At 39.6% G+C, this 16,311-nt stretch overlaps 1 protein-coding gene across 1 annotated transcript; it reads left to right on the forward strand.

Moving 5' to 3' along the window:
- Positions 1-16,207, forward strand: LOC145905591 (tyrosine-protein phosphatase non-receptor type 23-like). Its single transcript, XM_082992836.1, has 27 exons — positions 1-179; positions 323-531; positions 591-667; positions 1,429-1,610; positions 1,715-1,795; positions 2,014-2,148; positions 2,267-2,442; positions 2,783-2,977; positions 3,197-3,262; positions 3,593-3,738; positions 3,848-3,939; positions 4,233-4,319; positions 4,658-4,784; positions 5,516-5,676; positions 6,098-6,249; positions 6,759-6,938; positions 7,255-7,454; positions 7,702-10,121; positions 10,487-10,665; positions 11,067-11,269; positions 11,487-11,593; positions 11,940-12,121; positions 12,560-12,664; positions 12,770-12,908; positions 13,025-13,138; positions 13,503-13,613; positions 14,971-16,207. Exons 1-27 carry the CDS (start codon positions 42-44, stop codon positions 15,523-15,525), a joined length of 6,519 nt encoding a protein of 2,172 aa, XP_082848962.1. The 5' UTR covers positions 1-41; the 3' UTR covers positions 15,526-16,207.
- Positions 16,208-16,311: the final 104 nt, after the last annotated feature.

Raw genomic sequence — 16,311 nt, forward strand, 5'->3', positions numbered from 1 at the left:
ACCATACTAAAGTTAGGGTTTTGTAAGATAAAGAATTAGATATGGAGGGAGCTCCTCGTTTACCAATGTTACGACTGGACATGAAAGACAACCACGTCCACGACTATGCTGACTGGATGGATACGTCCGAAATCTCTTGTGAGGAACTACAAAAGCAAATAACCGAGGAAATTAAAAAGGCAGGCCAAAAATTTAATTTTTGTCACCACTGAGTTCAATTTTTGGGAAAGAAATTTGTGCGATGTTTAAAAACGAAAAGATACGAAACGACCAATAAAATAATATAGGCTACATCATATAATAATAACTTTGTATGTTACAGCATATTTCTGAGCAATATTCTGATGACCCCAAAAAGTATGGTGACTGCATCCAAAACCTAATGGATCTACAAACAAATGCCTACAAAGCAATTGGCAATTTAGACTTTGAAGGTTGCAATACACTGAAAAAATATTACGGACAGCTTCACTACATGCAAAGTCGTTTCACATTTAGCGGGGAGAATGCCTTAAATATTCCTTTTGTTTGGTAGGTAATATGTTTTGTTAAATTGGAACTTAATTTTTTAATGATTATCTGCTTTGTAGGTCAGATGCTTTTACTGGAGTTTATAATCAACACAACACTTTCGTGTTTGAGCAGGTTGCTATTCTTTACAATATAGGTATGGAACAATAGTTTATAATGTCTGATGCACACATTTGTGTAATAATTGGTAACTTTGTTGCAGCCTAATGTGCAAAGGAAATGTTTTGTATATTGCCGCAAAGAAATATACTAGTGAAACTAAATTGACTTCTAAAGTGTATATGTAAACCAGGGGCGTATCCAGGAATTTTTAAAGGGGGGTCCAATTTTTTTAGGGAATTCCCCGATTTTCAGGTATAAACTAAGTGTAAACTATTGTGGGCGAGAATCGCAAAATACGAGCGCCGGTGTTCGCGCCAATCTTCACATAAACGGTGGCTTTCTGGCTTGCGCAATTGTGTAACGCTATGGAAAGTTTAACAACTAAACTAACTGACTTTCACGCAAATAAACCGCTTGTCATTACAACGTGGCCGCTGAAAAACGACGTTTCGTCCGTGAACTGACGAAAAATGACACTTGTTTAGTAACAATGCAACATGTTTGGTAACAATGCTCCCTGTTTGGAAACAATGACGAATGCAACACGCGGTTTTTAGGTCAACGTCAAAGAAAATTTCTGGTTTTCACGCGGATTTTGACAAAAAAATACAGTGGCGTTTGTTTAGTTATCAAAAAAGACCAAAATATTTCACAAAAGGGGGGGGTCCGGACCCCTCGGACCCCCCCCTGGATACGCCCATGATGTGAACTGTTTATCTCTAATTGTAGACATTTTTTTTCAAATAGTCCATTGGGAAAAATTTTCAGATACGGCACATTTACATGTTTCTGTAGGTGCATGCCATTCTTATTTGGGTGCAATAGACAATAGAACGTCAGAGGAAGGAACACGGTTTTCCTGTGTGCATTTTCAACATGCTGCCGGGTTTTTCCAATATTTGGCCGATCACCTGGACACCACACTGTCGTTGGAAACGAGCCAGTTTATGCTGAAACTGTACATTAATACTATGTTGGTAAGTGTTGAGTAATTTTCTTAACTCTGTGAAATGGGATACTAACAAATCTATTTTTGCATGGGATTTAGATTGTTGTAAAACTTGTACATTCAAAATTTTAGGGTCAAGGCCAGGAATGCTTTCTTGAGAAGTCAATTCAGGACAATAGAAAAGACAATTTGGTGGCAAAAATTAGCCAGCAGGTAAATAATTTATGGCTTAAATTGCAAGCGAAGAGTCTCAAAGTTTATGCATATATATTTATTTTTAATAAAAGGACCAAGCAAAAAAAGTTGTATTTGAAATTTAAACTTACTGAACTAGTTTCTTACCTTATGTGGTGATATAAAAATACTTTCCTAACTGCAAAATACATTGTCCCTTTGGTCATCATGTAAAAAGGCTTTTTAATTGCCAACAGGTTGTCGACTATTACAAAACATCTGCAAGCAGTTTGGGGAATTCTGAGGCGGAAACTTGCATGGGCAGCTCTGCCAGAAAATCATGGAGTAAACTGATCACTTTCAAAATCGCCTACTACTCAGCAATTACACGGGTAAAAACACATTTTTTATTTTAGAAATAATATCCAGTCTAAAAAACATCGTTAGGCAATTTTAGGGAATTAAAAGTGTGTTTTTTCGCCAGTATGTAATTTTTAAAAAAATTTGCAGTTTTATCTCGGCTGCAGTAGCTGGGATCAAGATAAATATGGAGAGGCTGTCGCTTATCTTGCCACAGCCCTTGACTTCCACCAAGAGGCCTCAAAACTTTGCAAAGGATTTAAAAGCGAAATCAGGGGCAGAGTTGAGGACACGCTTAAATACACAATGGATGTAATCGGTGGAAAGTAAGTGAAATAGAACATCAACTGCATGTGGCAAATACCGTAAAAATGTTGTGCTGTTTGGGGTCAATCGAATACCTGTATTTGAAAGTAATGTTGACTGTGGAAAATTTGCTTAGCATGTTTTATTGCATTAGACAATTTGTGTAGTAAATATATTTCTCCCAGCATGTGGTGTGATGTTTCAAATGGAATTTAAATATTTATATTGAAACATAACAGATAGTTTAAATTTAATTTCACAAAACTATTGAAAATATAGTTTGAAGCCAGTGGGGAAATTATAAGCAAAAAAAAATAATTAAAAATTGGACAGTCACCATCAAAATACATTTTTGTTCAGATTCAACAGTGTGAAAAAAGACAATGAATTTGTGTATCACGATCGCGTACCGGACAAAGCAACATTGTCAGATGCGAAAGGTGCAAGTCTGGTCAAAAGTACTGTATTTGAGCCAGCAACACCCTCCGTTACTGGGCCAGACATTTTTGCTAAACTTGTTCCAATGGAAGCCCATCTGGCAGCATCAACTTACAGGTAATTACCACACCAGACCAAATGCTAAGTAAAAGCTTTTGCCTATACTCAAAAAGTATTATGGGTTCATACCATATGGCCTGATTGTGTATGGACATATAAAACATTCATATTTGCAGTGGTAGTTGACAGATTGCACTGCTATAATCTATCCATGTAATGCCACCATGCAATTACATAATTCATCGTATAGTTTGGTTCTAATTACGTAACTTGCAGTGAAGAGAAAGCCAAGCTGCTACGATCTGTGCTGAATGATGTGAAAGAAAAAGATGAAATCCTTGTGTAAGTTGTTTTGTGTTTTAATTAAACTGTTTTGTTTGTTCCTGTATGTATAACTATGGCAATTGATTTGAAGATAATTCCTTGTTTATTCCACCGAATAATTTTGCTGACATACATAAGATTTGCCCTGAATCCTTTTTTCTCAAAACGAAAAGAAAGTTTATGAAAATTTATATATTTTTCTGTTAAGAGCTTCTATACAAAACTATGTTATTGCTCAGCTAATCTGACTTTTATTGCCTCAACAACATAATCAGAAGTGTCTCAAACCACATGTGTTACGAAATTTTCTCAACTTGGTGAAACTATCTTGGAATACAATGATTTCAGGCAATTCAAAGGAGCAATTCAATTGGATCCAGAAAAGCTTATACAAGTTGAGGAAGAGGACAAACTCGATTCAAGTTTAATTGAGCATTGTGCGGAACTAAGTGTTGACCAAACATCAATAAAAAAGTTGACTAATGCAATGAAAGGTCGGTGATTTAAACATAGAATTTTTGAATGAATTAGTGATCTTTCGTTCAATTTTTTCGAGTTTAGTTTATGTTTAAAACATTTAAAAACACTGTCGTTTGTTTGCAGAATTGTCTGATAGATTTATGGATGTTGATTCAGTTCTCCATGACACACTGGATATCATTGAAGAAGAAGAATCGCAGAGCCAGAAAGTTAAGGTATTAACTTTATATTTAAGTATGTCCTTTGACCACAGATTGTTGTAAGTTACATTGGCAACAATGATGCTCCAAATAATATTGCCTTTAAGCACATTCTTTTAAATAACCTTAACACCATTTTTACTGTAATTGATTTTGGAAGTATTGTTTTCCGAAATCCAAATGAACTCGCTGTTGTTTGTAAGTGGTTTGACATATATATGTACTTATTTGTATTTAGTTGAGTTTGGCGCTTTAAAGACAAGCTACCATTGTTGGCTAGTTGTTTTCAATTATAACTCTGCATTCAGGATATTTGTGGAAAAACTATTGAGTCACCAGAAGTGATTGAAGAGATTAAGAATGCTCTTGAAAAATTCCGCGAAATTCATTCAAAGGTATAATGGTTTTTTTACTCCATAAAATTCAGATTTAACCAATTGTTTATATTTACCGACACAGAATAAATTATTCTGATATTTTTATGTACTCTTCACTTTGACAAACATCTAATGCAATAAAATAGTGTTGCATTCAAAACATTAGTAAAAACTCAATTCCACTGTTGTAACGTTACTACTCCGGTTCGCATACTTAATGCAATGCCCATTTGTAAATAATTACCCAACACTAACGTGTGTTATGGATGAGCAACATTTTTGCGTGTGGACATATCCATTTGCATTGAATGGCGTTTACGTGAGCACCATAAATTATTAAAACCTGGTATTCGCAGACCCAAGAACGGAACAGCAACCTTCACACTGCCATCAGTCTTCACATAGCAAACCTTAAATTAGTATCGGTGGGCCTGGATTCGATCAAGAAGTTCTGCGATTGCAAGAAGATGACTACATTGTTGAGTAAGTGAACAACCTCCCAATGAAAGATGACGATTGAATTATTGCTGTTGCTTTCTGTGTTTTGTTTCTACCTGTTCAGTTGCATGTCTACCTTAGTGCTCTGCTGCATGTAGCTTATTTAATAGTACTGATGATGAACGCAGTTCGTTTCCAAAACGTCTACTTGACTTTAAGATGATTAACAGCATATTAGCTTTGGCTTTCATTTTCAAAGTAATTGACTCCAAGTATTTTGCACCTACGATTGAATTCATACAACAACCAGCGTAGAGTACAGGGGTGCCGCGCACCCCTGACCTTTTCTAAATTTATCCACACAATCGCATCGCGTCCTTTCGGCTTTCGCCGGTTTAAACCGCAGCAAAAATGAAGTTACGAAACACAAGCGAAATTACGTTGGTGACGAATGCGAAGAAGGAAGATTTTATCGTTTGTGTAGAGAAAATCGACTGTCGAGTTTGCCGCAAAAAACACGTTTTCGGCCAAAAAAGTTGCTAACATAGACGACGCTTTAACTTGTATATTATGGCGTGCAAACGACCTTCTTTTGCTGCGGTGAAATCGCACAAATGATAAACGTTTTCTTAATCATCGGGACCTGTTTTTGTTCAAAACAACAAGGAAACATAACCAAAACTATCAAATCCTTCAGTATTTTTACCCGGAATCACAGATTTCATGCTTTACACGTATTTTCTATAAACATCGTAACATATCAACTTGAATCGCAGACGATACGGATTATGAGGATATTTCCCTCGTAAAGAAACTCTGCAACAAAGTTAAAGAGATGGAGGATCAACGTCAATCCCTCGTTACCCAACTTCGAACGCAACTTGAAGAAGATGACGTCACTTCCGCGCTGATGACGAAACACGGCGTTGATGCGGAGGTTTGATTTTTTTCAGGGGATATACGTTAACTACGGAAAAAGGGCTTCTCCTATCTCTAGAAAAATTATTTTATTTTTTTTTATTTTTGGACATTGTTTTAATTTCTAATCGTCTGATAAACTGATTTTATACATCGTATCACGTAATTTGTTGCTGACGCTACCAGGCACATTATTCAATAATTCATGGTTCTTCTGGTAAATAGTTGTTAATTTGGTCGACGTTTCTGTCGTTGTGCAACAGACCTTCATCAGGAAAAGTAAGTAAAACGCAAAAACGACGATAAATAGTAATAAAGGTCTGTTGCATAACGACCGAAACGTCGACCAAGCTGATGACTATTTGCCAAAAGAGTCTTGAATTATTGAATCGTATCACGCATATTGTTTAGTCTTACGAGCCAATATTTATTTTTAACAGGACTTATTTAAAGACGAATTAAAGAAACACGATTCAACCATCGAATATATTAAATTAAACTTGGAGGCTCAGACCAAAATCCTGGACGGTGTAACTGAAGTCAACGTTCGTTATAGCAAAATCAGAAAATTGGTTGACGCACATAAAGAAAAGTAAGTCTACTCCGCATACAGATTATTTGTTCTATTTTTTGATTGGTCGGTGGAACAGTGGCTTCTATTTTTTGATTGGTCGGTGGAACAGTGGCAGAACTATGTTCTTGCATTAAAGTGATTTAGAAAATTGTTTCCTTAAAATTGAAATACAAATTCCCAACAAAAATAAGTTAAATAAACCAGTGGCTCTCAACATATTTTCACTGCAAAATCGTAAAATTTCAAACATTGGGGTAAAAAGTATGCACTTCGGACCAGAATAAATCTATTTAATATGGAAATAATATGTATGGGGGAGATTGGTAAACAATTACAGCAAAATCATTGATTTAAACCATGAAGTATAAAATATTTTGGGTAATATCCGCCAAAACTAACTATTACCAAAGCCAAGTTTAACTTTCTAGCGGACCAGCGGATTTCTAATTCGTAACCTTCAAAGAAAGAACTGCAGCAAATTGTTTTATTTACTGATAAAACAACCCTTGGTATTTTTCATCAAACAGAGTTAGGACGAAAATGAACCAACTGTTGGATTCTTGCACTGGCTACCAAACCCCACTGGACCGATGTGAGGAGGCAATACATTTCTTTAGAGACCTACAGGAAAAGGTGAACTTGGAGTTGGAGAAGGCCACCATTCTACATGACAAGAACTTGAAACTGAGGAAAAAGTTGATAGCAAAGTAGGTGGTTTATTTGGGCTTCACAGATAGCATATTTTCTTTGGAAAGTTGTGTTGTGTGCATGCACACTTTTTTACAAAGTTGTGTAATGCCTATTAAATTGTATCAATTTTACAACACAAAATACCAATGCATTTGTGATTCACTTCTGAGCAAATTTCAAATTAAAACGATTTGTATTTGCTTACTTGAAAATTGAGCATATTGTTACGTTCTTGCTTGTTAGATGCCAGAAATGAATTATAAATGCATTGATATTTTGTATTGTAAAAGTGTTCGTTTTCCGTCGTTTCTAAGTCTGAACTCTCTGTTACAGACATGAAGCAAAAAAGCCCCCAGCGAGGCCCTCTGCTCCCAAACCGAAACAAACCACCAAAGCAGACCCGAAAATTCCAGCGGTTCCAGGGCTTGGGTTGTCAGCCAGTGAGCTTAGTGCCCTGGCAGGTGATGTTAACGACGAATTTAACGATCCAGAATTCCTTAGATACCTTCAGAAGACCTCTGGATTAACACCAGGTTTGTTAGCACACATAAAGTCCCGTGTCCTAGTTTAAACCAAGTCCTAAACCACTTGAATAGTTGATGGTGGCACATTTTATAAAAACGTTTAATATATGTATTAATAATATTAACCTTCAATTACGGTGTGTTTGATGACAAAAAAAACGTTTGAAAAGTTTTATGAAGTGACTGCAGCGAGATTTTTAGAACATGCAGTTAATGTTACATGGATATATTCGTAAAGTTGCCACCATTATTTTAGGAGCATTACCTACCAATTTACCACCTTCCACGGGTGCTTTGCCACCGTCAGTTACCATGGGACCCACGTATCCATCACCTCATGACCAAGCTCATCAACCACCAATGTCTGCGGTCAGGGCCAGAATGAACCAGCAAAGACCACCTGCGAGCCAACAGCACCAATTACCACACCATCCAACACCACCACCGCAAAATCTTCCCATTTCGCAACCAGCAAGTTACCAACCACAAGGACCAATGTCACCAAGTCAGGTTGTACCAATGTCCATGCCCCAACATCAACCAGTTAATCCACCACCACCACAAGGAACCATGCCACCAGGACAGCCAGTTCCATTTTCGCATGGTTACCAACCATCTACAAATCAACTGCCACCAAACCAACAAGTATCAAGCTCCATGTACCAACCTTTACCACATAATGTTCAGTCAGTACCGTCATTGAGTACAGACACCCAAAGAGAAATACCATATACGCAACATGCTGGTCAACACAACCAACTTCCACAACAATCGCTGCAACAGCGACATCATCAGTACCAACAGCCCGATTTTCAACACCAGCCAATGTCTCAACCACATCACCATCAGCGGCAAATACAGGTTGGTCAAAACCATAACAGCCAACAGCAGCAGTTTTACGAACCAAATCCACAACACCATGTGGTTCACCAAGCCCCGAAAGTACCCCCACCAAGTTACCAACTGGTAAACCAGCCAAGCACGGCTGTACCTACCTCTTACCAACAAGCGCCCGTGAACCATCCGAATGTTCAAGGAGTTGTGCAAAGTTATCCACCTGGCCAAAGAATCTCCCAACCTTTGCATTCTTATGTTGAACACCCGCAACCTACTGTGGTGTTGCCAGGGCAACAGCAGCAATATCCCCAAACAATGTCGCCCGGAAGTGGTGGTAACCAGCATCATGGTATTACTGCTACTGCGTATCATGGTGTTCATGGCCAACCTGGGCATGGTGTCAGACCAATCACCACTCCAGTTGCTCAACATACTTCTCAACCTATCAATGCATATGGCAACAACCAAATAAACCCAAACCAAAATGTGTATCCCGTTGTTTCATCGCCCATGTCGCAATCGAATTACCAACAGCAGAAACCATCCTACCATACACAAAACCAATTTTCGCATGGACAAGAACCAACTCCGCAGCAACAGTTTAATCCAAACCAAACACATCAACCAGCAATAACAATTCAAAGGGCTGGTGTGCCGCAACAACACCATGGCAATATGTATGCAACAGGAACCACCCAAGGTGCATACAGTCCAAGACCAAACGTTTCTGTCTCACAAGGCCCCTACCATCCACCAGTAACTAATCCCATAAACAGCGCACCACCCCAAGTGCGACCATCTGGACACAATCAACCTCAAATGGCCAGCTATGGACAAGGTACCTACCAACAGACACCATCCCAAACCCCAATAACTCAAACGAATCCTGGTCAGTTGCCCAACGCAATGGTTCAACCTCGACAGCGATTTCAAGGACCACAACAACAAGTTCAACGTCCACCAACGCAAATTCGTGCACCATTTGCTAACCAACCAGCCACGCAAAGACCATTGCATCCTGGTCAACAAGTGCCTTTGCGGCCAGTTCAAGACACTGTTAATTCTAAACTTCCACAGGGGATGGTTCCAAATAATTACCAACCCAGACTGGCATCGAACAAACAACAACCACAAGGAATGAACCAAGTCCAACATCGCTCTGCTCAAAGTGTGTCGCAAACCCAACAGATACCGGTACAAGGAATGGTATCTAATCAACAGCAACAACCAGTTCAGGGCGTCAGACAAAACCAACACCAACCAGCTATTCCAATGCCACAACAGCCACTTCAGCCATCTCTGCGTGGAGCTGGGCCTGTGCAACCATCTCAACAGATCAATCAACCTCACCACGGGGTACAACTACCTGCAAATGCTGCCCCACCGAATCAACAAGCCATGCAGCCCAGCACTGTTAACCCAGGTGCGCAACCAGCACGCCCAATACAACCAACCCAACAGCCAGTACCCCAAACTGTAAATCAACCAACCAACTTAACTTCAAGCAATCATGCGCGAATACCGGCCTCTCAGCCACCGCTACACGACGCCCAAACCACAGGACCCAGGCAACCACAAAAGCCGGCCTACCAATCTAACACTGGTGGGAAACCACCCACACCACCAACTGCCATTGCGCAGCCACTTAAGCCAACAGTGGTTGGTGCAAAGAACGTAGTCCCAGTACTCGAACCAGTAAAACCAAGTGCAGATCTGGCTGGTTTGACTTACACACCGCAACCAATACTTCAACCATCCGTTTCGAGCACATCGGCGGACGAACTTCTTTCTGCCAGCCCCGAAAACCCAATAACCGGTTTACCAGCACAAAACAACCCGGTTAGTATGCGTTGTAATTTCCTGAACACTTTGTCAATTTCCGTAATATCATACAGTGTGTTTTTAATAAGTAATGTATCCAGTACGTGCAAAAATTTGTGGTTGTCTTAAATTTAATTATATTTTTTGCCCAAATCTGGTTTCAAGAAGATGGCAGTTGCGCCATTGTTGTTTTACCATAGAAATTCCGACCCGTGTGTCATAATAAGTATCATTCCAATGTATATTTTACGAAACTAACCCAATAAAATAATTTGTTAATGCAGCCCGATAAGTAACTTTTGTTGCGTGACTTCAAGATCCAGGCAGAAACGTGTATACCTGAATCAAAGGGCAAATAAAGTACTTGGCATATGTCTCTGCAGATGTTGGTTCCAGTGATTGTGGACGACCAGGAAGAAACTATGATAGTTCGTCGATTCGAGGGGGTTCCCTACAAGGGCGAGGCCGACATCATGAAGTTAAAAGCCGATACGGAAGCTTACCAAAAGATGGTCTCGTCACTTTTAAACAAACAACCAGGATCACTTTGCCAGCTTGACAAGTGAGACAACATTGACTTTTGTTACTTGTTGGGAGAAAAATACTGTTCTTAGCTACCGAAGGTGTTCCTTCGTGTGAGTAAACTTGTATTTATAGAGGACAAAAGTGCCTAATACCTATAGTTAAAATGTTAATGCAGTTCGTATTTAACTGTGCTGTTCTTTAATTATACTTTCAAACTTGATAATCTTGCACACAGGACCATTGTCACAACTTAATAGGTCTCAGCTTTTCACCATAAAAAATATTATGGGCCCCCATTACGTATACATGGTTGATCCTGCCTGTTACCAAAGCCTTATTCAAACTGAAAACTTATTAAATTCATGTTCAAGTTTACTTGGTATTGTATAATTGTGAGAAATAAACGTACTTTGCTTTTCAACTTGATTTGCTTTTCAGGGACTGGAAACAGCTTTCGGATATGCAGGAAAAGCACGCTCGTCAGCTCTCTACTGCCATCGGGCGGTGCTCGTCGTACAAGAACAGGTTTCAGGACATTCTGCCGTTCGACCAAAGTCGCATTGTGCTGAAGGAAACGAAGGACGATTACATTAACGCTAGTCTCGTGGATGGGATTTCCCCGTTTTGTCCGCGTTTTATAGGTATGGAATGTAATTGACCTGTACTGCACAGGAAAAGTAGCTTCTCATATACCGGTATTGCTATGACAACGTCTTTGTAGCCCTACAAAATAGTATTTAGTATAAAATTGTGTGTTGCATTTAAGGGTTAAAAGAGTGTTAGCGTAATTAGAAGCACACTTTGCTACATTATGTTGTAAAACTGCAGATAAACGAGTATTTTGTAATCTATCCGCAGCGACACAGTCGCCGCTGCCTTCTTCATCTTCGGATTTTTGGACAATGGTTTTCGAACATCAGGTCACCCTGATCGTAATGCTTGTCTCCAAGAACGACGTACCCAAGGTAAACAAACAACAAAAAGGCTTACAAAAAGTTTAACCGAAATAGTGTGGAACTTACGTAGAAGCAATAGGGCCAAGAGTAGGCCCTGATTGGTCAAAACAGTGGCGCTGTTTGCATTTGTTGTTTTTGCTTTGAATTTTTTCATGTCCTATACTGGTAGCTTTGTCTCTACTGGCATTATTGGACATGGTTAAGGTTGATGCTACAGCCATGAGCAAGCACATTCGTATGTCTTTTGTAAGCATAACTATAAGCAAGCAATGAAATGCATCTTCTTGTGAACATTGTCATGGCCGTTTCGTATTATGTTGAAATAATACACAATGTTTCATTACAATTTTTCCAGAAATGCGCCAAATATTGGCCGGATGACCGCAACATTCCTCAAAAGCACGGATCTCTCCACGTTACTTTCACCACAAGCCGAGTTCACGGGAGTTACATTGAACGCACTTTTACCTTGAAACACGAGAAAAGCAGTTTACCGAGATCCCTCACCCAGCTACAATACACTGCTTGGCCTGAACAGTACGAAAAACATCCTCAAATTGAAATTAGATGTTTGGGTTCCTGTCGGGGACTTACTATACGCAGTTACAATATTTTGGAACTAATATTTTTACAACCCAATTTTTTACTTCACCATGACCCATTTTGTCACAACTATCCAACTCAAATCCTTACTAGTGATGTTATCCTTGACATCGACTTACTGTTTGGTGGCAATAATTTGAAAACTGCCCCTTGTTTTTAATCTCCAACGCATGAGTGTACTTACCGTCACACCTTTCTGCGCAATCAACCAACATAAGATTTCAGTGGTTTGAAAATAACCATTTTAACTACGATCTTTATTGTAAGTTTTTTTCTGTTGAGTTTTTATTAATATGCGCGACCTTGACCCACTTAATGATAGTTCAACATATCCTCGAATACTCACTAAAGTTATTTTATTTATGTCTGCAGTGGGTTACCGGTCTCTACCCCCGACCTGCTGTCGTTCATGCGTGTCGTTGGCAGCTTCCACGTACAACAACGGAACCTACAGTGGCCAATCGTCGTCCATTGCGAGTATGCAGCGTTTTTAAACGCCGAAAAATTTGATTTTATACATTTTTATCAAATTAATTGTATGTGGCATTTGTTAAACATGTTGTCCTTGTTTTTCCCCCGCAGAGACGGAGTAGGTCACACTGGTACGTTCTGTGCAACGTACACCTGTGTGCAAGAGCTGGAAGCGGGACAGGATATTCCCCCTGTTTTGGACGTCGTAGGGAAAATGCGAAGGAGACGAAAGTACATGTTGCAGGAAAAGGTGGATAAACTGCTTTAACTTCTCATATGATGATCGCAAATTAAATTATTTGTTTACCACAAAACAAGTAAGTTGGCAACACTTTTGCAACCCCTTAATGCTCTCTGCTCTCACAGGCCCAGTTGAAGTTCGTATACGACCTCGTCTATTTGCACGCAGCGGACTTGCTCCGACAGCGTGGTGTTGAAATAGAAAGGAGAAGTTCGCAAACACCTACACCAGCACAGGTGGTAAGTGACAACAAAAAATACAAGCCGGGCAATGGTAATGTTTGGGTAAATGTCAATTTCTGTGTTTTCTTAAAATCAGCAAAAATGTCTGCTGTCATATCTCAGCATTCACATGGCAAGTGAATTCTGTCGATTCGCAATTGATAAACTCATTTCTACCAACATTGTGGTCTATTGCTTCATAAGCAAACCGAACTGATCACATTGTATAAAAAACAGTTAAACTAAATCCAATATTCAGTTGCAAATATTTGTTTGCAGCCAAATACAGCCCTTTTCCATAGCCATATATTTGTATACATCGCTGTATGTTTGTGATATTGCTAGATGCAGTAATGCTTAACTATGTGGTACTACTGTTCAGGCTTCACCAAGCCACAGGAAAGACGGCAGCAACTTTGACGTGTTCGGCTCGGGAGCACTCTCCACCATTCGTGCCAGCGTGGAAAAGATGACAGTGAAATCTGGGGACAAGGTAAGCGTCACAAATTCATTGTTTTGTCAAAAGGTAGTGAAACATATATAATCGTCATAGAGATAGTAGTGTACAATTCGTTTGTTCAAGGTAATGTTCTTACGAGTATGGAACAATAGCTTTGTGTTAACCGTCTTTTAAAACGTACTTTTACGGTCCACGCAGGAAGACGGTGGTGAGCAGGTGTTTTGTTTGTCGTTGGTGGTGTTGTAACTAACTTTGCGTTGTTTGTAATTTGCCAAGCGTGTTGTACATCATATTCCGTGTTACTTTATTCCCGCAAGCTAATGGGGTAATCATAATGAACAAAAAACGTTCCTATATGTTGCAATGTTGGTGAATTTGGACAGCAGACACAACTGACATAATACTGTCCTGTCGTTTTGCCCCCTGGCTTCGACTTGACGCAATAACTTCAGTATAGTTCAACCGTAATAGCATTTTAAACAATAACTTCAGTGAACTGATCAGTATTTAACTACCGAGCCAGCCCATATGGCTCGTGAAAAAATGAAAAAAAAACAACAATGAAACTGTGGCATGTGTGAATAATCGTGATCGGTCTTCGAACTCTGCTATCTGTCAATTGATAAACTCAAGCACGTATGGTCTGCACGTCTCTTAGCAGGGAATTTATGCCCACAATATTGTTATTGCTGCTGGTTGTGACGTATATGCTGGAAGCCATATGATTTTGTATGCAAACGTCCCACCGTGCTGTTGTGTATGTTGATTACGTTTTATTGTGTTGGTGTTCACACAAAGCCTAGATGCAAATCTTGGTCGTCAATTGATTTAACTATAGTTGACATGGAACACCCAACCTCATTAAAAAGGCTCTGTCTGACACTAGTTCTGATCGAATGACAATTTAGGACAGTGCTACTCAAACTTTCTCATTCAGCGTACCGATGGCAGCTTTTTCAGGATACCGAGTACCTGTCCTAACTTGTAAAAGGCAAAATAAATTGTTCTGTGAATCTAGGGAAACAGCTACATCTAATATTGTTGCATAATCACAAACTCCGGTCTAAGCAACAAGAAACACCTATATTCCCGAAAAAAGTGTGTTTCGTAATGCAGGATGCAAAACTGCTGAAAAATAATAAAGTGTACCGACAGGCAACTGCTGAAGTTCCAGCAGGGTTACATGTATAACAGTTTGAGTAGCACTGCTTTAGGAAACCCGATTCTAAGTCATTTTGGATAATATATACATTATTTTCCGACAAATCTCGACGTTTCAGTAAACAAGATTACAACCCTTTGAAAACCAAACCCAAAGCTAATAACTTTTTGCATTGTTGAAACACAAGGGTATTAAATTGCACCAACAAGTGTTTTCCCTTGCTTTCAGAACCCTACGCCTCCGACGACGACACCGACAACACCGAATAACCTTCCCATTGCCGCTGCTCCACCAGCTACCTACAACAACATTGACACCATCTCCACAGTTCAAGACATCCCTTTAGTCCCAGCAGCGCCCAATTCTGTCACAGACATAGCTACGTTAATTGGCAACAATATGAGCGACTTGGTGCAGGGTACAATGACATTGCCGTCACCAGTACATACCCCCAATGTACCGGAAAATCAACCCACTAACAACGACACGCCCTCCTCCATTCAACCAGACTTGGTTAGTAGCTGTAACGATGACAGCCGTACGGGGGTGAAACCCCAGGGGGAAGCACCGGTGGCCCCGGAGCCCACGCGTCCAGGCGATTCACTACTTCTGCAGCTGACACCTGAAGCTTTTACACTGGGCAGTCCAGATGCCAAGGAACGCCAGCGAATCACCAAAGCCGATTTCTTTAAACCGACGGGGGCCGGCGGCGGTCTCGGGGCAAAAACTGACGCAAGCGACCCATTTGGTGACTTGGACCCACTGTGGGGGCTTAAGAAATGATAAGTTTGACTGCTAGAGTGTTTTTGAAATCGAAAAAATCCATGCTGCTGTTTTGAGTTCTTTTACTGTATCTATACTTGCTTCTTTATACATTATTTATATTGAATGACATTGTTATTTTATGGACAGTTTTTTGTTTCTTAAAAAAATTACATGGAAATTCAAATGTTGAAACCAGCAGTGTAATGTTAGGCCTTGTTTGTATTATTAGATTCATGCCTTAGGACTCCATAAAACAGTACACAAGGATCATCGTTGAATTATTTAGACATGCATGTTTTTTCAACCAAACCACACGTATTTTCAGAGGCATGTTTTGAAAATTATGTTGATGCATTCCTGTTGTACACTGAATGTGGTATTCGCGTGTGTAGTGCAATATGTATTCTAAATGTACATCGACGTGTATACTTTTAACCAGGCTATGTTGCTTATATCACCATAACCTTTGGGAATGAGATTAAGGCTATATAAACGGAAACTTCTTCAAGCACGTTTCACTGTATGAACCGTAGCTGGTATTAGCCTATGACGAACATTTTGTCGAATGTAAACGTGTTTATTGCACCAGTGTGTGTGTCCTTCAAGTGAAAACCTGCTTATTGGTGAACATGCCTCGCACTCACCCTTTCTTGCCTGGACGCTGCAGTGATTTGTCTCCCGTGTAATAAAAACTGTGTACTGTACCTGAATAAATGATGTGATTTTTGAAATTCAGTCTTCTATGTTTCACGTGCAATTGGAGGTGTAGTCAACAGAAGTTCGCACTGAACTAGAAGCATTGTC

The sequence above is a fragment of the Ascidia mentula genome, chromosome 6 (assembly GCF_947561715.1).
Source record: "Ascidia mentula chromosome 6, kaAscMent1.1, whole genome shotgun sequence".
In the NCBI taxonomy this organism is placed as follows: domain Eukaryota; kingdom Metazoa; phylum Chordata; class Ascidiacea; order Phlebobranchia; family Ascidiidae; genus Ascidia; species Ascidia mentula.